The sequence below is a fragment of the Cornus florida genome, unplaced genomic scaffold (genome assembly GCF_030987335.1).
Source record: "Cornus florida cultivar Cherokee Brave unplaced genomic scaffold, ASM3098733v1 CherokeeBrave_3.0.0_Hap2_Chr09, whole genome shotgun sequence".
Classification (NCBI taxonomy): Eukaryota; Viridiplantae; Streptophyta; class Magnoliopsida; order Cornales; family Cornaceae; genus Cornus; species Cornus florida.
The window spans coordinates 86,854,168-86,876,983 of NW_026775579.1; the positions used below are offsets into that span (position 1 = coordinate 86,854,168).

The 22,816-nt window shown below is 37.6% G+C and overlaps 1 protein-coding gene and 1 non-coding gene across 2 annotated transcripts; one reads left to right on the forward strand and one right to left on the reverse strand.

Moving 5' to 3' along the window:
* Window positions 1-6,937: 6,937 nt before the first annotated feature.
* LOC132275566 (small nucleolar RNA R71) lies at window positions 6,938-7,044 on the reverse strand. The gene has a single exon (XR_009470679.1). It is a non-coding gene; the product is annotated as a small nucleolar RNA R71 (small nucleolar RNA).
* Window positions 7,045-17,482: 10,438 nt separating this feature from the next.
* Window positions 17,483-20,456, forward strand: LOC132273081 (uncharacterized). Its single transcript, XM_059774114.1, has 5 exons — window positions 17,483-18,067; window positions 18,180-18,522; window positions 18,667-18,860; window positions 19,005-19,859; window positions 20,058-20,456. Exons 1-5 carry the CDS (start codon window positions 17,483-17,485, stop codon window positions 20,454-20,456), a joined length of 2,376 nt encoding a protein of 791 aa, XP_059630097.1.
* The last annotated feature ends 2,360 nt before the right edge of the window (window positions 20,457-22,816 follow it).

A 22,816-nucleotide genomic window follows, 5' to 3' on the forward strand; every position in this document is an offset into this window, starting at 1 on the left:
ACACAATCGCCTGAGAGTCAACCATCGGAAAAAGGGATAGGCTGGTGTTCAATTACATATTTTGGGTATTTTGTATAAATACTCTGGCACACTCGCGAAGAGTCCATCGACCGGCGTAGGGACCAAAAACTGCGCGAACACGTTTTGGCACGCCCGATGGGACCACTACTAGAGTGTTATAAAAGAGGCAAATATGCCGCGGCCCACAAAAAATTCTAAGGCCGTGGATACTGATGAAGATTTGGAGGAAGGCGATCAGCCAGTACAGGCTAAGAACTCTGCAGCAGGTCCTACTAATGAGTTAACCGTACTTCAAGCACAGGTTAGCTCCTTGGTAGATGCAATGGGAAGGATGGGAGCACGCTACAACGACTTGCATGAAAATATGTCCCAACTCTCAGCCTTTATTTTGAACAAGCCGACTCAAGCTAGCAGTTCCAACAATCAGGAATCGGCTTCTCAGCCGAATCTATCACAAGCTGTTCGGCCAGAGAAGGCCATTGAAACATCACAGCCATGGCCGCCAGTAGTGACACTCCAACCAGGTGCAACATCAAGTCAGCCGGTTCATACGCTACTCACCTGGGCAGAAAGCTATCCTCAGCCTACGTTGGCAGGTTCTAATCAGCTACCAGTAGCAGGTTCGCAGCCACAGGTAATTCCACCAAACCCTCCTCGGATGCCTTTGAACTCGGGGGGCAATCAGATCAGGTGGAGGCCACCGAACCCACTGTATACTCATGTGCCACCACAGGTAGGGCTCGGGGGGCAAAATATGGCTAATCAGCCACGTGATTGGCCGAATTGCTATCAACCAGCGGCTAATCAGCCGCCATTTTTTAATCAGGTACCTCAAGTCATGTTAGATAGAAGACAATTAGCTGATTTACTCACAGAAGAATATGGCCTGGAACTTAGAGGTGCCGGCCGACCAATTTATAGAACTCCTTATCCAGAAGTGGTAGACCAAGTTGAGTTCCCTAGAGGATATAAAGTCCCTGATTTTGTAACCTTTAGTGGAGAGGGGAATCAATCGATCGTGGAACACATTGGCCGATTCACGGTTCAATGTGGAGAGGCCAGTGTTAGCCCGTGGTTGAAATTGAGACTTTTTCCTAACTCTTTGACAGAGGCAGCTTTTTCATGGTATATTTGTCTACCTCCTAACTCTGTTTTTAATTGGCCACAGATGGAGGAATTATTCCACAATCAGTTCTACCGTACGGAGATAGAACCTACTCTGGCCGATTTATTCAGGCTAAGTCAATTGCCTAGTGAATCGGTCGAGACATTCATTGCAAGATTCAAGAGATCAAGATTAAGATGTCGTGTACCTCTTCCAGAACAGGAGTACATTCGTTTGGCTTTGAATGGCCTTGATTTTGAACTTCGGAAGAGGTTTGAAGGAGTTCCCTTTCGTGACATGTATGACCTGGCCGAGAAAGCTACCAGGTATGAGTTGGTTCTCAAAGAGGAGAAAGAACGAAAAAATTCCTCTAAAGGTACGTACTATAGGGACCCCAACTATGAAGTTTATTCAACTGATGTGGTTGAAGAGGAAGATTTTGAAGCTAATTTAGCCGAAGTCATTCTAAAGAAACCTTATGTATGTGACACTTTAACAAAACCAAATGTATCCACCAGTGATACTCAGCCATCGACTTCATCAGCCAGGAAGGGTACGGCTGATACTGGTAAGGTTTATACGTTTGATCTGACCAAAATAGAATAAATTTTTGATCATTTGTTGGCCGACAAACAAATCGTTTTGCCAAAAGGACACAATATACCATCGACCAATGATTTAAAAGGAAGAGAGTTCTGCAAATTTCATAATTCATGGAATCATACTACTAACAATTGTTATGTATTTAGAAATGTATTGCAGAAATCTATCGATGAAAGTGTATTGAAATTCCCTGAAAAGAAGCCAGATGTAATGGGGGTCGATGGCGATCCATTTCCTAATATTGTCAATACCAATGTAATCAGCCTGGCAACTAAAAAAGCCGCTGATAATGGTAGACAGGAAAGATTACCAAAAGTTCTTGGTAGTTCATCGGCCAGTAATGATGAGCAGAAAGTTAAGGACTTGGAAATTCAGTTAAGAGAAGCTCAAATTGCCCTCATCAACCATGGTTGTTGTCCAAATTGCAAAGGACGAAGGAATGACTCAAACAAGAGGGGCTATTTCCAATCAACCAGAAAGCGCAGTGTCCATGAAATGTTAGGCCATCAGCCTAGACAGAATCACAAAGAAATCAATCGATCAATATTTAGAGAAAATGGGCTGAGGGCAGTGAGAATCATTCGGTCATCGGTGGCCGATAGAGTCCTGCCAGAACAACATTTTTATCCTAGTTTCAAAAGGAAACCAACAATTCAGTCAGAAATATGGGTTCAAAAAGGAGAAGAATCTAGCCGTGTAAGAACGGTTAGACCTCCTTTGGTTGACCATAGCAGATGGACTCGATTAAGTCACCCAAAGTTTCCTAAGCAACCTCCTACACGTACCCAAAAAAGGAGGATGCAAAGGAAAAATGCAGAACTCAAAAGGAAAGAAGACAAGATCGACCATGATCAACTAGAAAGAAAAAATGAACCAGTGGTGGCTGAAGACATGGAGGTCGCTACATCCTTTGAGAATAAGGCATACTTTTATGAAGAAAAAGATGATCAGCCCGACCAGGATCTAAAGCATGCGGCTAAGTACAGAATTCGTTTTGGTTCTCTCCCGGATAAGGTAAATTGTAACATGGTATTTGTTTTGCCTTCTGTGTTTGAAGCAAGGATAGAACCAACGATGAACAGGGATGTTGAGTCAGCCAAGCAGGAGGAAAAGGCTGAATCTTCAGAAATTAAGAACGATTCGACAAGTTCATCGGCCGGGATAGGATTGATCTCTCAGGATCAGCCATCTAAGGCTGATAAAATCATTTTCGAAAAACCACATTTGTCCATGACACAGCAGTTGAGGCCGTTGTATGTTAAAGTATGGGTTGAGGGTCAGCCAATCAATAGGGTTTTGGTTGACAATGGTTCGGTGGTGAATGTCATTCCAGCAACTACTTTGAAGAAATTGGGTAAAACCATGGACGATGTAGTTCCAACCGACGTGGCCATCAGTGGTTTTAATGGAGGATCTAGTAACACAAAATGTATTCTACTTTTGGAAATTACTATTGGCAGTAAGACATCATTTAAGGCTTTATTTATCATTGATTCAACCGCGGCCTATAATCTCCTTTTAGACCGATATTGGATTCATCCTAACATGTGCATCCCATCAACCTTGCATCAAATGTTGATTTTTTGGGATGGAAATAAGGTAAAAATTGTTGAGGCCGATAACAAACCCTTTATAGCTAGGGTGTATTCGGCTGAGGCTGCACTTTATGATGAAATTGTTGTACCTATCAAATTTGTTGGCATTAATAGGATGGGACGACCAGCAGCGGCAACAATGAAGAAGAATTTAATTAATGCTGATATTAAAAAATTATTGTCAGAAGCAGCTCGGCCGAAAATTGATATTTTCAGGTCGACCATCAAGGACATTGAAGATATTACTGATGGATCACAAAACCAATGAAGAAAAGAAGTGGCAAGCTTTCAGGGCCGCTTGCATAAGACTGAAAGCATATTTGGCTGAGAAGAGATTGGCCAGAGAAGAACAACTATATGAAGAGGTATCGGCCAGCATGGCCGATATAATTGAAGAAGGTTTCGAAAAGCTGGATGCAATCCAACTTGAAGATTTGGAGTCAGCCCCTTCCAGGATGGAAGATAATAAAGCAGAGGTGCAAGATCCTTTATCGAAAATAAATGTTGGTACTAAAAAAGATAATCGGCCACTATTTGTTAGTGCTTTGCTTGAGCCTAAATTCCAGGCCGATTTGATTAAATTATTAAATGAATATAAGGATTGCTTTGTTTGGAGTTATGAAGAGATGCCTGGCCTGTCTAGAAAATTGGTAGAACATAGATTACCGATCAAGAAAGATTTTCAGCCATATAAACAACCACCAAGAAGGATGTCTTCGGAAGTAATGCTCAAAATTAAAGAAGAAAATTGAGAGACTTTGATAAGTGCTTAAATGTTGCACATTTCAGCACCTAAGCTAAGGTATTTCAGTCTTCGCATATATCTTAATTTTATGTTTTAGTCATAATTTATGTTTATGTGTATTTCAGGGCAATAAAGTTAAAATGAGCTAAGAACGGTCCAATTAAGCCTTTTTGGAGTTAAGCAAAGATTTTCAGACAATGGCACAAAGCGGTCAATTTCGGGCCTTTGATGATGTTCCTAAAGATGGAGAAGCAAACCAAATAGCCCGGGGAAAAAATGGAGCTGAATAAGGCTTAAAGGAATTTGTCAACTCTGGGGGGATCGATCCCCAGGGTGGGGGATCGATCCCCCAGGACTTAGCAACATTACAGTTTTTATTTAATTTTTGGGCTCATTTTGGGAACTGTTGGGCTTTAATGAGATTGTTACTTAAGGCCCAGTGAGCCATTAGATTAGGGTTAGTTTTAGTTTTTATTTAGGTAAAGATTATTAGAGAAATTAATAAGTTTTAATTTATTTATTTTTCTGTATCGTAGTATCGTATTTTCTCTCTGGAAAAACACGCGAAGAAAGGGAAAAAGGAAGAACAGGCTAGGGTTTGGAAGAAAAGTTCAGAGAAGATGAAGCAGATGATGGGGATTGTCCTGTCTTCGACTCCATCAACCATGAGTGGCTGATTCTTCTACTTAGGGTTGGATAAACCCTAAGCATGTAACCTATTCTCTCTCTTTTTTCATACTTTTTGGGGATTAATTTATGTAATTAGTGTATAGTCTTGAATATTATGAATTAAATTCTTCCAATTGATTATCTGTATTAATCTCATATTGTCTTATGTGTGGTTGATTGATAAACAAATTTTACACATGAATTCTTTGTTAATTGATTCTTGTGATGGCTATGCATGGTATTGCTTAGTTGTAATTGTGTTTCAAATTGATGAAAAATGCTTCCATTTGATGGATGGTACTACGTGTTTAGGTTAATTTGTTGTCTAATTAGTTTTAAATTCATGTTTAATTAGTTTAATTTAAGTTTAATTAATTTAATTGCAATTCAATTATTAGGTAAGTAGACCATCCATACTTATGTTTGAATTCCATACTTTTTGTCACAATTGCATTATCTTCTAAATTAATGTGTGTTAAATTTGTAACTTGGATTGATAAATCATGTTTTGAATGGGTGAATTGCACTACACTTAGTTTAATTGTCATTAGGTAGTTGATTCATGCTTGAAATTGATGGTTTACACTTTTCATTACACTTGTTAGCCACATATAGATTACATAGTATTATTTCCCCAATTAGTTGAAAGTGAGTGAGTTAGGGAATGTGCTTAGTGGTGAATCCTACACCCTAAGTCTCTTTCCAATCTCTTAAACTCTATTTCTTTATTGCAATCATTTAGTTTAAAATTAGTTTTAATCACAAACAAAACCCTTTTGGCAATCACATAAGCACTAAAGTAGAATTCAATTCTGGAAAACCTATAATTGTTTAGATCTCTTGGGACGATCCCTGCTCACTTCATACTCCATAGTATAAGTGTTTAGTGGTTTTATAAATTTTAAAATATGGTGCCCACTTGACATTATTTCTAAACCTAAAGTGTTGTGCATTATTTGGTGCACACGCTCGGTCGCACCATAGTTTTGGCGCCGTTGCCGGGGATCTAACGGTTTTGAAGAATTGAATTAAACATTAGTTCTTTGTAGATTGTCTACTTTTAAGTCATTTTAACTTTTAATTTTTTTTTTTATTTGATTTGTCAATTAGGTACTTGAAGCAAAGTGGAGCAAACGCTGGACTTAGAAGCAATTAAAAAAAATTTGAAGTTGCTTAAGGACCATCTGTAAGTTCTCTTTAATTTTAGTACTTTAATTGTATACCAATTTGCATGCTGTGGACAGCCCAAGTGGAGGCTTAAATTGAATTGTTTTATTTTTAAGTCCAAGCATACCTTCTTGTAGAAGGCATCGGCCCGTGTGGAGGCATTTATTTGTTTTAAGTGCATTGATATTATTGAGGAGTTTGGGAACATCGTATGTGGAGGTTGAAATTTTGAAATGTTGGTGTGTTGACTTGTTCTAGTGCATGCATGGTCGTAGATCACTTAATCGTCCTCTTGCTCCTGTAAATCAAAATCTCGAAATTTTTCTTCGGCGTTTAAGAAGTAGTACTAGGGATAGTCATCTTAATCTTTCAAAATTTGATCTTCCATCACCTTTAATGGAAGATCCAATTGAAGATCCCATTGTAGATCTTGGTCATGTGGATCATAATGGTGTGCACCACCCACCACAAGTTCATATTGTGGATCCTCAAGGTGTGCATCCACCCTTGGGAATGCCACAACCAGTTAATCATGCGGTGCAACAACCTAATCTAGGGATGCCAAGGCCAAATGTTGTTCCCCCAATTGGTAAGCAACAACAACAATATGGTCAAATGGTATACCCTCAACAAGGTCAAATGCCATATCCTCCTCTTAATCCTCTCAATCCTCCAATGGTCCTTAGGGATCGTTACACTCCAAATCAATATAATGCACCCACTTGCATTCAATTGCCAAATTTTCGTGCTCATCATTGTGAGATTAAGGCTTCTACCATTAACATGTGCCCCCTTTTCTATGGGTTGAGCAATGAAGAGCCTTATAAACATTTAGATGAGTTTTTGGAAGTCTGCTCCACCGTGAAAATCACGGATGTTCCGGAAGAAGTCCTAAAAATGAAGCTTTTCCCTTTCACTCTTCGGGATAAAGCTAAATATTGGTTCAATAACTTGCGGCCGAATACAATCACCTCTTGGGCACAATTGCAACAAGAGTTCTTAAAAAAGTATTACCCCGCAAGTCGAACTGATGCCATGAGAACTTCCATTCGTGAATTTAAACAACAAGAAGGAGAACCCTTTCATGAAGCATGGGAACGTTTGAATGACTTGCTACGGAAGTGTCCACATCATGACATTCCTAAGTAGCAATTAGTTCAATGTTTCTTTTCAAGTTTATCCGATGCCAATAAGGGCATTGTTGATGCTTCTTGTGGCGGAAGCTACATTGAAAGAAATGAAGATGAAATTTGGTAACTTTTCGAAAAAATGAGTGAAAACTCAATGCATAGATCTTCATCTTCTAGGAGTAGTCACCTAGCACATATGGGAGGAAAGAAAGCTATAAATCAAATAGATTCTTCCATGGAAATTGCCGCTGAGGTCAAAAATTTTACTCAAAGGTTTGATACATTCCTTTTGAATCAAGGTCCGGCAACTCAATCATATCCTCACCATTCCAATGAAATGCGCATGACTTGTTCTAGTTACACTCACCATACTTCAAATTGCCCTCTTGGACAAATTATACCAAGTGAGTCTCAAGAACAAGCAAATGCTGCTTTCATTCATCAAGGGAACAACCCTTATTCCAATACTTACAATCCTGGGTGGAAAAATCATCCAAACTTTGCATAGAGAAATCAAGGAGACGGTGCAAACCCTCCTCAAAATCAAGGTTACCAAGCAAAGTATGTTCCCCCACATCTCCAAAATCAAAATCAGAATTCTTAAGGTTACCGTCCTTCATTCTATCCTCAGAATGTGAATCAATACTCTCAACCTCAAGCATCAAATCCTCAGTCCTACTCTCATCCTCAAGCATCAAATTCTCAATCTTACTCTAATCCAAATCAAGCGCCTCCTAAAAGTTCAGCTTTTGAGGACAAAGTCTTGTAGGCTTTAGGTAATCTTCAAAAAGATAATCAACTGTTTCATTCTCACTCTCAATCAATTGCAAAGCTTGAAGCTCAAATTGGGCAATTAGCTAATTCTTTAAATGTGAGAGAGAAAGGTAAGTTGCCTAGTCAAACTGAGACCAATCCTAAAGGGCAATTTATGGCGCAAGCAAGTCCTTCATCAGAATTTTCTGGAAATGACCAAGTTCAAGCAATTACTACCTTGAGGAGTGGTAGGAAAGTGGATAATAAGGTAGAGGTACCTAAGGAGGATAATGAATTGGCACAACCAAGTGGTTGCATCCATCCCATTCCAAATTCTATTCCAATTTCCTTGGATGCTAGTGGTTCTAAAAAGGACGTTCCATCATCTTCATCATCATCTCCCCAATTAGAGAAGCCTTATGAGCCAAAAGCTCCATTTCCTCAAGCTTTGAGAGAGACTTTATCATTTAGGAGACAAAAAGGAAAAATTCATGATATGATGGAAGTGTTTAAACAAGTGAAAATCAATCTTCCTCTTCTAGATGCAATTAGGCAAATTCCACCATATGCAAAGTTCTTGAAGGACTTGTGCACACAAAAGAGGAAGAGCAAGGGAAGGGACCTTAAGAAAGTGCTTTTAACAGAATAAGTGAGTTCCATCATTCTTTCTAACACTCCTCTTAAGTTCAAGGATCCGGGTGCTCCGACTATTTCTTGTGTTATTGGAAACCAAGAGGTTCGTAGAGCTCTCCTTGATTTAGGTGCAAGTATCAATCTCATTCCATACTCTGTTTACTTGCAATTAGGATTAGGGGACTTGAAGCCAACATCGGTAGTCATCCAACTAGCCGATAGATCAATTAAAAAACCAAGGGGAATTGTTGAGGACATTCTAATTAAGGTTGATAAATTTTATTTCCCGGTTGATTTTGTGGTACTAGATACTGAGCTAGTCCCTAATCTCACCAATCACATTCCAGTCATCCTAGGAAGGCCATTCCTTGCCACTGCCAATGCCACCATTAATTGTAGATCTGGCATTATGGATATCTCATTTGGCAACATGATGGTTAAGCTTAATGTATTCAATGCGAGTCAACATCCCACAGATGAAGACGAGTGTTTCCTAGTGGATGTCTTGGATGAAACCATAGAGGAGACTCTTCCCTCTATTCTATCTAAGGACCCTCTTGAGGCGTGCCTTTGCGAAATGTTTGAAAGTTGTGGTTTTGACACAGAAGGATCCATAAGTGAGGTGAATGCTTTAATGGACTCTGTGGCCACTTTGGATTACCCACCTTGGAAAAGCAAGAAAGAACCTCTTCCTTCACTCTCTAGTACTCCACCAGTTCCATCTCTCATCTCTCCTCCTATTCTTGAGCTTAAGCCCTTTCCATCAAATCTGAAATACGCCTTCTTAGGCCCAAAAGAGACTCTTCCGGTCATCATTGCTTCCAATTTTGAAAATGACCAAGAGAATGATCTTTTGGAAGTGCTTAAAGCTAACAAAGAAGCCATTGGATGGAGTGTGGCTGACCTAAAAGGCATTGACCCTTCTATTTGTATGCATCGCATACACATGGAAGAGGATGAAAGGCCATTTAGGGATGCTCAAAGGAGATTGAATCCAAATATGAAGGAAGTTGTCATGAAGGAGGTTGTGAAACTTCTAGATGCAGGAATCATTTATCTTATCTCTGATTCCAAATGGGTTAGTCCAACTCAAGTGGTTCCTAAAAAGTCGGGAATCACAGTTGTTGAAAATGCTAAGGGTGATCTTATTTCGAAACGCACCGCCACTTCATGGCGTGTTTGTATAGATTACCGAAAGCTGAATTTTGCCACTGGGAAGGACCATTTTTCATTGCCTTTCATTGACCAAATCTTGGAAAGATTGGCTGGGCAACAATACTATTGCTTCCTAGATAGTTACTCGGGGTACAATCAAGTGGCCTTAGATCCATTGGATCAAGAAAAGACCACATTCACATGTCCTTTCGGTACATTTGCTTATCGACGGATGCCTTTCGGATTGTGCAATGCTCCTGCCACTTTCCAAAGGTGTATGATGTCAAATTTTTCGGACATGGTGGAGAAGTATTTAGAAGTCTTCATGGATGACTTCTCGGTTTTTGGGTCCTCATTTGATTCGTGTCTCCAAAATCTCAAAAAAGTGCTTCAAAGATGTCGTGAGACTAATCTTGTGTTAAGTTGGGAAAAGAGCCATTTCATGGTTCAAGAAGGAATCGTGCTTGGACATGTCATCTCTAAAAGAGGAATAGAAGTAGATAGAGCGAAAGTTGAGCTAATTTCTGAATTGTCTCCACCTACTACGGTGAGAGAAATCCGCTCCTTTCTAGGACATGCCGGTTTTTATCGCTGATTCATCAAAGACTTTAGCAAAATTGCTAGACCCTTGTGTAACCTTCTTGCCAAGGAGACTCCATTTGTCTTTGATGAAGCATGCCTAAATGCTTTTCATCAACTTCGCACTCTTCTATCATCTGCTCCTATCATGCAACCTCCAAATTGGTCCTAACCATTTGAGATTATGTGTGATGCTTCCGACTTCGCAATGGGTGCTGTTTTGGGGCAAAGGGTAGGTAAACTACCATATGCTATATACTATGCGAGTAAGACTTTCTCAGGTGCCCAATTGAACTATTCTACCACTGAGAAAGAGTTACTTGCCGTAGTATATGCCCTTGATAAATTTCGGTCATATCTCTTAGGATCCAAGGTAATTGTGTTTTCCGATCATGCAGCTCTTAGGCAACTTTTAATGAAAAAGGAAACCAAACCTCGCTTGATAAGATGGATTCTACTTCTTCAAGAATTTGACTTTGAAATCAAGGATAAAAAGGGCTCCGACAATGTCGTTGCCGATCATCTGTCTAGATTAATGGTTGAATCTTCTCCAAATCTTGAAATTCATGAATCATTTCCGGATGAACAACTCTTTCAAATCTCAAATAGGACGTTGCCTTGGTTCGCCGACATTGTTAACTATCTTGCAACCAGCAAACTTCCCATTAATTGGTCAAAACAAGAAAATGACCGATTCTTTGCTAACATCCGAAAATACTATTGAGAAGATCCCATTCTGTTTCGTTATTGCCCGGATCAAATCATCAGGAGATGTGTGCCGGAAAATGAAGTTCCGAGCGTCCTTGCGTTTTGTCACACACTTACTTGTGGTGGGCATTTTAGTGGAAAAAAGACCGCTTTGAAGGTTCTTCAAAGTGGGCTCTTCTGGCCCACTATCCACCGAGATGCCTATAACTTTTGTAAGGTGTGTGTTCGGTGTCAAAAGTTGGGATCAATGTCAAAGAGAGACATGATGCCCTTAACTTCAATCTTTGTAGTTGAAATCTTCGATGTATGGGGCATAGACTTTATGGGACCATTCCCAATGTCTTATGGCTTTCAATGCCGTTGATTATGTTTCAAAGTGGGTTGAGGCTTGTGCTACCAAAACGAATGACCACTCCGTGGTAATTGCATTCGTTAAATCAAATATCTTTGCTCGTTTTGGTATGCCAAGGGCTATGATAAGTGATGGAGGAAAACATTTCTGTAATCAATTCTTGAAGCAACTTTTCTTGAAATACTCCGTCACACATAAAGTGGTCACTCCCTACCATCCCCAAACAAGTGGGCAAGTCGAGGTGTCAAATAGGGAAATCAAGCATATTCTTGAGAAAACTGTCAATCCGACCCGAAAAGATTGGTCAAGAAAATTGAACGATGCTTTGTGGGCTTACCGGACAGCTTACAAGACTCCAATAGGCATGTCTCCATATAGACTTGTTTATGGGAAGCCTTGTCATCTTCCGGTTGAACTAGAACACAAAGCACTTTGGGCAATAAAAAGGCTCAACTTTGATCTTGATAAGGCTGGAAAGGACCGTTTACTCCAACTCAATGAGCTAGAGGAATTGAGAAATGATGCCTATGATAGTTCAAAAATTTACAAGGCAATGACAAAAGCATTTCATGATAAACATATTGTGAAAAAGTCCTTTGAAGCCGGTCAAAAGGCTTGGTTATTCAACTCTAGGCTCAAATTTTTCCCAGGAAAGCTTCGAACCAAATGGGAAGGCCCTTATCAAATTATTTCCGTCTCACCTCATGGAGCTATTGAACTTAAAAATCTAAAAGATGAAGGGACCTTCAAAGTTAATGGTCAAAGGCTTAAACCATACATTGATGGACAAAATTTTCAAAGAAATGTGGAATCTGCCCTCTTGGTAGATCCCATTTACTTTGAAGATTGAGAATATCTCACGTCTTTCTAGCGACGTAAAACACTAGTTGTATCGAGTTTCTCCTTCGTTGCATTTTAATTTCCATTTTATTTTTATTTTATTTTTATTTTTCCTTTTGTACATTTATGCATTTTTTTAATTTAAAAAAATTAAAAAAAAAAAAAATTGTAAATGAGTAATGTAGGTTGGTGTTTGATTTTATTTCTATTTTATTATTATTTTTATTATTTTTGTATATATTTCATGTTAGTTTTGATTTATTCAAAAGTATAAAAAAAAAAAAAAAAATTTAAAAAAAGTATTAATTAATATAGGTTGATAAGTGATTTTATTTCAATTTTATTTATTATTATTTTTATTTTATTTTTTTATCTATTTTTCATTTTAGTGTATATATTCTTTTTAGCTTTATTTTGTTTTATTTTTTTTTTTGTTTATTTTATTTATTTATTTATTTTTATTTTTTTTAAAAAAAAAAAAATTTGAAAAATTTAAAAAAAAAAGAAAAAAGAAAGATCGATCCCAAAATGGGTAGGAGATCGATCCCATTTTCTTGGCAGAGAGCAACAAAAAAATAGGCCAAGTGGATTGATCCCCCGTCCAAAGGGATCGATCCCATTTTACTTATGTTTCTCCCTTCTCATTAAACAGTGAAGGGGACATTTTTTGCCTAAAATTATCGATCCCCCATCAAAGCAGATCGATCGCCCCTTAGCTTTGTTGTGCCTTACCTTCAATCTCCAAAATACATTCCTCTCTGTTCTCCCAGTTTCGAGTCGCCACTCTAAATTTCCTCCTGGCGTTCACGGTGTACAGGAACCCACAATCTTCCGCTGATCTCTTCTCCTCTTCCACGGTGTCGCGACTGTTAAAAACGGCGCCATGGTTCTGAGTTCTTCTCCGCCGACGGTTTGAGTTCGCCGTTGGCTTCGCCTTTTATTTTCCGACACGGCTGTTCGTTACTTTCCGGCGAGCGTCTGGGTCGTCTTTCTGAAAAAAATAAAAAATAAAAAATAAAAAAAAAACAGCAGCGGCGTTGCATCTGCTTTCTTTCCGGCGTCGCATCTGTTCATCTTCCAGTGCCATTTCCTGGTTCTTGTTTAATTCGTCGGTGTCGCGGCTGTCCGTTTTCTTCCGGCCGTGCTTGAATCAGTCCGATTCCGGATTGGTCCTCTCCGGCGAGCTTGTGACTCGTCGTTTTCCCCAGCGATTCCGGCGGCTGGTTCATCAAATGGCGTCGCGGCTGGGCTCGTCGTCGATTACAGCTTCGCATCTATTCGCAGTTCTCCAGCGATCTCGGCGTTGCATCTGTTCACATCTGTCTCGTTCTCCGGCGATCAAGGCTGTTTCGGCCTTTATTTTTCCGGCGCCATGGGTCTGAGCTATTTTTTCGGAGTCGCAACTGGGTTCATTTTTCCGGCGTCGCGGGTTCGTTTCTCTCTGGCGATCTCGGCTTGGATTCGCCGGCGAACAAGGCTGGTTCTTCTCCGGCCACGATTTCCGGCGGTTGGTTCTTCCAACAGCGGTCGCGGCTGTTCATCTTCTCCGGCGAGCTTTTGGCTTCGCCGTTCCAATTGATACATAAATAAATAAATAAAAAAAGAAAAAGAAAAAGAAAAGAAAAAAATTAAAATAATAAAATAATAAAAAAAACAAAAAATAAAAAAATAAAAACATAACATAAAAATTTTAATAATTAAAAAGTATATATATATATATATATATATTTTTTTTTTTTGAATTGATTTATTAAAAAAAAAAAGAGTAGCATTGATGTTAAAAAAAAAAAAAAAAAAAAAAAAAAAGGCTAAGTAGAATTTGTAGTAGTGTTTTTAGTTATTTATTTCTTTATTTATTTTTGATAAAAATAAAAAAAATATTAAAATAAAATAAAATTTCAGTAACATTCCGTCTTGCTAGAGACGTTAAACTTAGCCCATTTTTCTTATTTTATTTTGTTGGTTGTATATACATGTTCTTTTCCTTTGTAAAAAAAAAAAAAAAAAAAAAAAAAAAAAAAAAAAAATTTGAATTGATTTATTTTAGTATATATTTATTTCTTTTTAGTTTAGTATATATTTTTTCTTTTTAGTTTAGAATATTTTTCTTTGTGTTAAAAAAAAAAAAAAAAAAAAATTGGGAGATCAATCCCATTCTTGAAATTAAAAAAAAAAAAAAAAAAACATATCACAAAAATTTCAAAAATATGTGTCCCCGTTATGCCCTTATGCTTAGTTATGCATGTTTTCATCTTTTACAAAAGGCTTGATATCATATCTCTTTACATCTTATTCTATATTGTTTTGGAATGTATGCTTTACTTATTCCATTTGATATTTGATGTGAGTTGCTAGTGTGATTTTTCTAGTAGGTTTTTGCATCCAAGTTTAGGGGAGACCTCTTTCGTCATGGATCATTGCCGGACGTCATTAACTTTTGCCATCACGGTGTACTCTTTCCATTTCTTTCATTGTTCTCATTGCACATTGAGGACAATGTGCAATTTAACTTTGGGGGTAAAGTAGCCTTGTTACATTCTATTTTAAGTTGAGTTTTAAATGCATGATTGAGATTTGAGATATATTTGGCAATGATTTTGAACTTTTGAAGCATAGTGCCTTTAAAAAACAAGTTGTTAGAGTCTAATACTTCTTGTATGCTCTAGGATGCCATTTAGGGGTAAATTTTAATTTTTGACATCATGTTTGCTTTTGTGGTACACATCATCTTGTTGGTTGAAAATGCTTTGAGAGTTGATTCTAGAATTCTACATTTGCACTTGCGCACACTAGAATTCAATTTGTGGGGTACATGCTTAGTTGATTATTGTTTTGGTTTGTTCTAATTGAGCTAGTATGCTTTGAAAGCTTTCATTCTTGATAAAATGACCTTGCAAAGGAAAGAAAAGAAATAAATTAAAAAAAAAAAAAAAAAACTGCATTCTTTCAACATGTCAACTGATTAAAAAGGAAGACAAGGGAAGAATGTAAGATGTATGATTAGTTTGAGTTCGTAGCCTAGCCATTCCGAGTCATTACGCCCTTAGGAGTGTCTTTACACTTAACGCCCTAAGACCATCTGGTTTGGGAGTCGTTGGCTCAACGCTTGTTACATGGGGTGATTAGAGAGCTTAAGGAACTTGGACATTGCATATGGTCATACATAAAAATAAAAAATGAAATCAATAAAAAAAAAAAAAAAAAAAAGAATGTTTGATTAAATAACAAGGTTCATTCAATGTCTTGATGTCTGGTACTATATCTGCATGCTAGTTTGAGGGTAAGGCTATGCCATTACTTTGATTTGCTAGGATAGCAACACATTTTGATACCGGTTCACTTAAAAGGATGATATAATTGATTCAATTTGCTTACATGATGTTGAAACGTTGATAATAGCTTAGAAATGGCAAAAATTTGCATACTTGAGGTAGTCTACTTTCAACACTTATTTAATATGTGTCGTTACTTCTCAAGTAAGAAAGAGCTGTTGATGTTTGTGGGTACCATTTCTGTAAACCCTCACGAGACTTCACTCATCCACTAGGGGTAACCTAGGGGTTTAAAAGGCTTGTTGCATATGCTAAATGCAATCGTGATCCCTACGAAAGTGGTGTTATCTTTATTTGCTTTATTAGTTCATAATTGTATATATGTTTGTTTCATTTCCATGCTGTAGTTTATTACTAGGGACTAACAATATCTAAGTTTGGGGGCGTGATAAATGCTTAAATGTTGCACATTTCAGCACCAAAGCTAAGGTATTTCAGTCTTCGCATATATCTTAATTTTATGTTTTAGTCCTAATTTATGTTTATGTGTATTTCAGGGCAATAAAGTTAAAATGAGCTAAGAACGGTCCAATTAAGCCTTTTTGGAGTTAAGCAAAGATTTTCAGACAATGGCACAAAGCGGTCAACTTCGGGCCTTTGATGATGTTCCCAAAGATGGAGAAGCAAACCAAACAGCCCGGGGCAAAAATGGAGCTGAATGAGGCTTAAAGGAATTTGTCAACTCTGGGGGGATCGATCCCTAGGGTGGGGGATCGATCCCCCAGGACTTAGCAACATTACAGTTTTTATTTAATTTTTGGGCTCATTTTGGGAACTGTTGGGCTTTAATGAGATTGTTACTTAAGGCTCAGTGAGCCATTAGATTATGGTTAGTTTTAGTTTTTATTTAGGTAAAGATTATTAGAGAAATTAATAAGTTTTAATTTATTTATTTTTCTGTATCGTAGTATCGTATTTTCTCTCTGGAAAAACACGCGAAGAAAGGGAAAAAGGAAGAACAGGCTAGGGTTTGGAAGAAAAGTTCAGAGAAGATGAAGCAGATGATGGGGATTGTCCTGTCTTCGACTCCATCAACCATGAGTGGCTGATTCTTCTACTTAGGGTTGGATAAACCCTAAGCATGTAACCTATTCTCTCTCTCTCTCTTTTCATACTTTTTGGGGATTAATTTATGTAATTAGTGTATAGTCTTGAATATTATGAATTAAATTCTTCCAATTGATTATCTGTATTAATCTCATATTGTCTTATGTGTGGTTGATTGATAAACAAATTTTACACATGAATTCTTTGTTAATTGATTCTTGTGATGGCTATGCATGGTATTGCTTAGTTGTAATTGTGTTTCAAATTGATGAAAAATGCTTCCATTTGATGGATGGTACTGCATGTTTAGGTTAATTTGTTGTCTAATTAGTTTTAAATTCATGTTTAATTAGTTTAATTTAAGTTTAATTAATTTAATTGCAATTCAATTATTAGGTAAGTAGACCATCCATACTTATGTTTGAATTCCATACTTTTTTGTCACAATTGCATTATCTTCTAAATTAATGTGTGTTAAATTTGTAACTTGGATTGATAAATCATGCTTTGAATGGGTGAATTGCACTACACTTAATTTAATTGTCATTAGGTAGTTGATTCATGCTTGAAATTGATGGTTTACATTTTTCATTGCACTCGTTAGCCACATATAGATTACATAGTATTATTTCCCCAATTAGTTGAAAGTGAGTGAGTTAGGGAATGTGCTTAGTGGTGAATCCTACACCCTAAGTCTCTTTCCAATCTCTTAAACTCTATTTCTTTATTGCAATCATTTAGTTTAAAATTAGTTTTAATCACAAACAAAACCCTTTTGGCAATCACATAAGCACTAAAGTAGAATTCAATTCTGGAAAACCTATAATTGTTTAGATCTCTTGGGACGATCCCTGCTCACTTCATACTCCATAGTATAAGTGTTTAGTGGTTTTATAAATTTTAAAATATGGTGCCCACTTGACATTATTTCTAAACCTAAAGTGTTGTGCATTATTTGGTGCACACGCTCGGTCGCACCAGACTTCTTAAGGCAGGATTTATTCGAACAGTTAGGTATGTTGAATGGTTGTCTAATGTTGTTCCTGTAATGAAGAAGAATGACAAACTTAGAGTTTGTGTGGATTTTCGCAATTTAAATAATGCCACTACAAAAGATGAATATCCAATGCCTGTGGCCGATCAACTTATTGATTCGGCCGCTAAGCATGAAATATTGTCTTTTATGGACGGCCATTCAGGTTATAATCAAATCTATTTAGCCGAGGAAGATATTCATAAAACGGCTTTTAGATGTTCTCGGTCAATTGGTACTTTTGAGTGGATTGTGATGCCATTTGGCCTAAAAAATGCTGGGGCTACTTATCAAAGGGCAATGAACTCTATCTTTCATGATATGATTGGCCGATTCATGGAAATTTATATAGATGATGTAGTTGTGAAATCATCGGCCAAGAGACAGCATTTGGAACACTTGAAAAGGGCCTTTGAAAGGATGAGGATTCACAAATTGAAAATGAACCCATTGAAGTGTGCATTTGGAGTTTCAGCCGGGAATTTCTTGGGGTTCTTAGTACACAAACGAGGTATTGAAGTTGATCAGAACAAGGTTAAAGCTATTATAAATGCTAGGGCCCCAGCCAACAAAAAACAAGTGCAAAGGTTCCTCGGCCAGGTAAGTTTTCTTAGAAGATTTATTTCTAACCATGCTGGCCGAGTGCATGTCTTTTCGACTTTAGTGAAATTAAAGTCACATGACAAAATTTCATTGGGACGAATCCCATCAGAAGGCCTTTGACAAAATAAAAGAGTATTTGGCAAACCCCCCGGTTGTAATGCCTCCAAGAAAGAAGTGGCCGTTAAAGCTTTATTTATCGGCCGCAGAAGAATCAATTGGTAGTATGCTCGCACAAGACAATGAACATGGAAAGGAACAGGCTGTCTACTACCTGAGTAGAGTACTAATTGATGTAGAATGTAGATATTCCTCAATTGAGAAGCTTTGTTTATCTTTGTACTATTCGGCCATGAAGTTGAGAGTATACATGCGGCCTGTTGATGTTTACATTCTTTGTCAGACTAACGTGATCAAGTATATGCTATCAAGGCCATTGATCACTGGCGGAATAGGTAAGTGAGCTTTGGCTTTGATGGAATTCAATTTTATCTACGTCCCACAAAAATCAGTAAAATGAAGGGTTCTGGCTGATTTTTTGGCCGATCATCCTTCAACTGATATTGATCCATGGGTTTATGATGAATTGGAGTCATCAGCTATATTCTTAACTCCTTGGATCTTGATATTTGATGGATCAAGCACGGCTGATGGAGCAGGAGCAGGTATTGTTATTATTTCGCCAGCTGGCAGAAAGGCTTCATTCTCTTTCTTTTTAGATTTTAAATGTTCAAATAATCAGGCCGAATATGAAGCGCTTATAATCGGCCTGGAGATTTTAATTGAAATGGCTGTTAGAGATGTAAAGATTTTGAGAGATTCAAACTTAGTCCTTAGCCAAATTTCTGAAGATTTTAAGTGCCTAAGTTAGCAATTAAGGCCGTTTCATTCTCTGGCCACTTCATTAATCAATCAATTTGATAATGTTCAACTTAAGTTCTGGCCGAGAGGGCAGAATAAGGAGGCCAACAGCATGGCCCAAGCAGCCTCTGGAATAAGAGTACCAGCCGGAATAGAAGATCAGTTGATAAAGATAACACGAAGATCTTTGCCATTGGCCGAATTGAGAAATACTATGTTGTTTGATACTTGGACAATTGATGTAGAAGATTTGGCCGATGATGACTGGAGGATACCATTTATAATGTTTCTTCGAAATCCAAACATCAAGGCTGATAGAAGTATTAAAAGAAAAGCGATCAACTTTGTGCTTCTAGATGGGGATCTATACAAAAAAGGGTTAGAAGATGGGCTCCTACTACAATGCATAAACAAGGAGGAATCACTTCAGGTTATGGCCGAGGTACATGAGGGCAGCTGTGGGGCTCACCAAGCTGGGATTAAAATGAGATGGCTGATTCGTAGGTATGGATATTATTGGCCGAGGATGAGGAAAGATTACATAGATTACTCAAAAGGTTGTCAAGCTTGTCAAAGACACGGGCCGATTCAAAATGTACCAGCAAAAGAATTACAGCCAATAATCAAACTTTGGCCATTCAGAGGTTGGGGCCTTGACCTTATTGGTAAAATTAATCCACCATCAAGCGAAGGCCATCACTGGGTGATTGTTGCCACAGATTATTTTACTAAATGGGTTGAGGCCAAGGCTTGCAAAGCGGTTGATCAGCAAACAGTGAATAATTTCATGGAACAAAACATCATCCACAGATTTGGGATTCCAGAAACACTTGTTTCAGATAATGCAACAGTATTTAGGGCAACTGATGTATTACAATTCGGCCACAACATGAATATTCATATGTCAGCCTCTATGCCATACTATGCTCAAGTAAATGGCCGGGCCAAATCTTCAAACAAAATTTTAATAGAGATTATTGAAAAAATGATCAAAGATAAGCCAAGAAGGTGGCATGAGACTTTGTCTGAAGCTTTATGGGCCTATAGGAACTTAAAAAGAACAGGCACAGGAGTTACACCATACATGTTAACTTATGGTCATGATGCTGTTCTGCCTATGGAAATGAAGGTTAAATCAGCCAGAGTTGCTTTTCAAAATAATCTAACTCCAGCTGATTATACTCAAGTAATGTTGGTAGAATTGGAAGATTTGGATAAAGTTAGAAGGGATGCTTTGGATCATATCATAGCTCACAAGAAGAAGGTGATGAGGATCTACAACAAGAGGGTAAAACCTAAGTCTTTTGCTGAAGAAGATTTGGTTTGGAGAGTTGTTTTGCCAGTGGGTAAAGTCGATAAGAAATATGGGAAGTGGTCCCAAAAATGGGACGGGCCATACTTAGTCCATCAAGTCTTAAGTGGAGGAGCATATAGGCTGAAGTATTTCAGTGGCCGATTACATGACTACCCCATTAATGGCAAGTACCTCAAGAGGTACGTACCGGCAATCTTTGAAAGGGAAAATTAGTGTTAGCCAGTACTTATGGCTGACCATGTGTACCTTTATGTAATAAAAAATCGGCCATAAAAGAAATACTTTTCTTGGTATTTCCGACAGATATAGTTGAAGTCATTAAAGAAGATGACTATTCAAAAACTTGGGATGACGTACTTTCAGAAGCTCCATGGGAGTATAAAAATTCAGGAGGATCAGCCATCAGAAAAGCTCCATACTGGCAGAATTTTGTTTTTTCAATAGAGAAGCCAGTTAGATCGGCCCAAATGACATTACATAACAACCTAATCCTGATCGATCACGATCATGCCTTGCCAGTAGAGTTGGGAAACTTCAATGGTGAGGTCTATCATAGGTTTATAAATGGCCAATATTTTGAGGGGTATCAGCCATCTTTGTGGGAATAATAGAAGAACCAGGATCGGCCAGTCCTGGTTGACGCAAAATAAAGACCAACTTAGAGGTGGTTCGGAAGAAATAAAGTCTAGAAGCTCGTTAGCTGCAAGTTTCTTTCATGTTATAAAAATTCCAAAAATCTAATCGGCCTGAGTGGCCGATAAGACATTTGAAATTTGGGGGGCATTTATTGGCACCAAAACTTGGCAGCCATCTCAGCGATGATGTGGACCAATGAAAAGCTGATAAGTATTTTTAACATGGCGTCAAGGGAATCAGCCAGTTAAGAAATATCAGGAGCAAGTATTGGAGAAAGTTACTCAGCCACTTCATTAACAAGGCAGTTGCTAAAATATAGCAACAAACATTTGACTTTATTCAAGTTGGGTTATCAACAAGAAAGGAAAGACTAAAGTTTTAAGGAAATCAGACAACTGAATTCCTATTTTATAGGAATTCTAGTTGGATGGAACAAGGAAAAATACAAAAGGCAGCCGCGTCATGAATATAAAAGCGATAAATGGCTTTTGGGCAATTTAAGGGAAGAAACGGTGACCAAGTATAAGGAAAGAAGTTGCTAAAAATTAGCAACTTTCCAGCAACTTCTTTAGCAACTTTTCAGCAACAATTCGACAACTTGCATTTGACTAAATCAAGGAGAGTTTTCAACAAGGAGTTTCTATTGAAGTAAGACGAAGCAAGACAAGAAAGGAAGTGGAAGTACACTGGGTTTTGCCCTAGAAGAAAGAGAAAATCAAGGAATAAGAGATTTTCTAGCAAAAAATTAGGAAAATAAGTTGAAAAAAGAATTCTATAAATAGGAAAGTTGTAATCCTATTCTAGTCCGTCCAGCACCACCACAAAACATGCATTTCAACTAAAAATGTTTTCAATTGACTCTATGTCATTTTCCTATCAATTTCTTTATTTCAATTTAATGGCAATTGATTAGATCCTCGTCAACTATTTAGATTCAGCTATTTACTTTCTTTCAATTTCAATTATGCCAATTTTAATTACGTAATTTTAGTTAGGTTTTCAATTCAATGGCAATTGATTAAATTCTTGCCATTGAATCGTAGTGACAATTGATTAAATTCTTGTCATTACTTGGCTGATGGCAATTGATTAAATTCTTGCTATCACGTTTCAGTGGCGATCGATTAAATTCTTGCCATTGTGTTTGACTGATGGCGATTGATTAAGTTCTCGCCATCACGTTCGGCCGGCGATCGATTAAGTTCTTGCCGTCTGTCTTCACTCGGCCATTCCATCCATTCAAACATTCATCAGCCGTTGCATTTCTTTAGACACTCTAAAAAGTCCTTGCTACAAACAAGGCATAAAATAACCTTGCTGGGAGTTCTTACTAGTCTCTCTCCCACACAATCGCCTGAGAGTCAGCCATCGAAAAAAGGGATAGGCTGGTGTTCAATTGCATATTTTGGGTATTTTGTACAAATACTCTGACACGCCCGCGAAGAGTCCATCGACCGGCGTAGGGACCAAAAACCGCGCGAACACTTTTATACACTTTTCACTATTTATATCAGTTGCAATTAATTATAGTTAGTAAGATTTTTTATTCCTTTTATACACTTTTCACTATTTATATCAGTTACAATTAATTATAGTTATTAATATTATTTCCTTATCCTATACACTCCAAAGGACCCAACAGTAAAGTTTCTTACGTTTATTGTGGACACTCCAAAGGACAGAAGACTTTGGGCAAAATTAAATTATAGTTATTAATATAATTGAGTGTATATATTTTTTATTATTTTTATATATTTTCAACAATTTTAAATTAAAGTATTTGTTAAAGATTAAAATAAAGAGATAATAGAAATACTTTTTATAACTAAATACACACATACCAGAATTAATATTCCGAAAAAACGAAAAAAAGAAAAACATTTTTCGTCCCACTTTTTAAAAGCAAATCTTTTTCCTTCCCCAAAAATAAAAAAAGT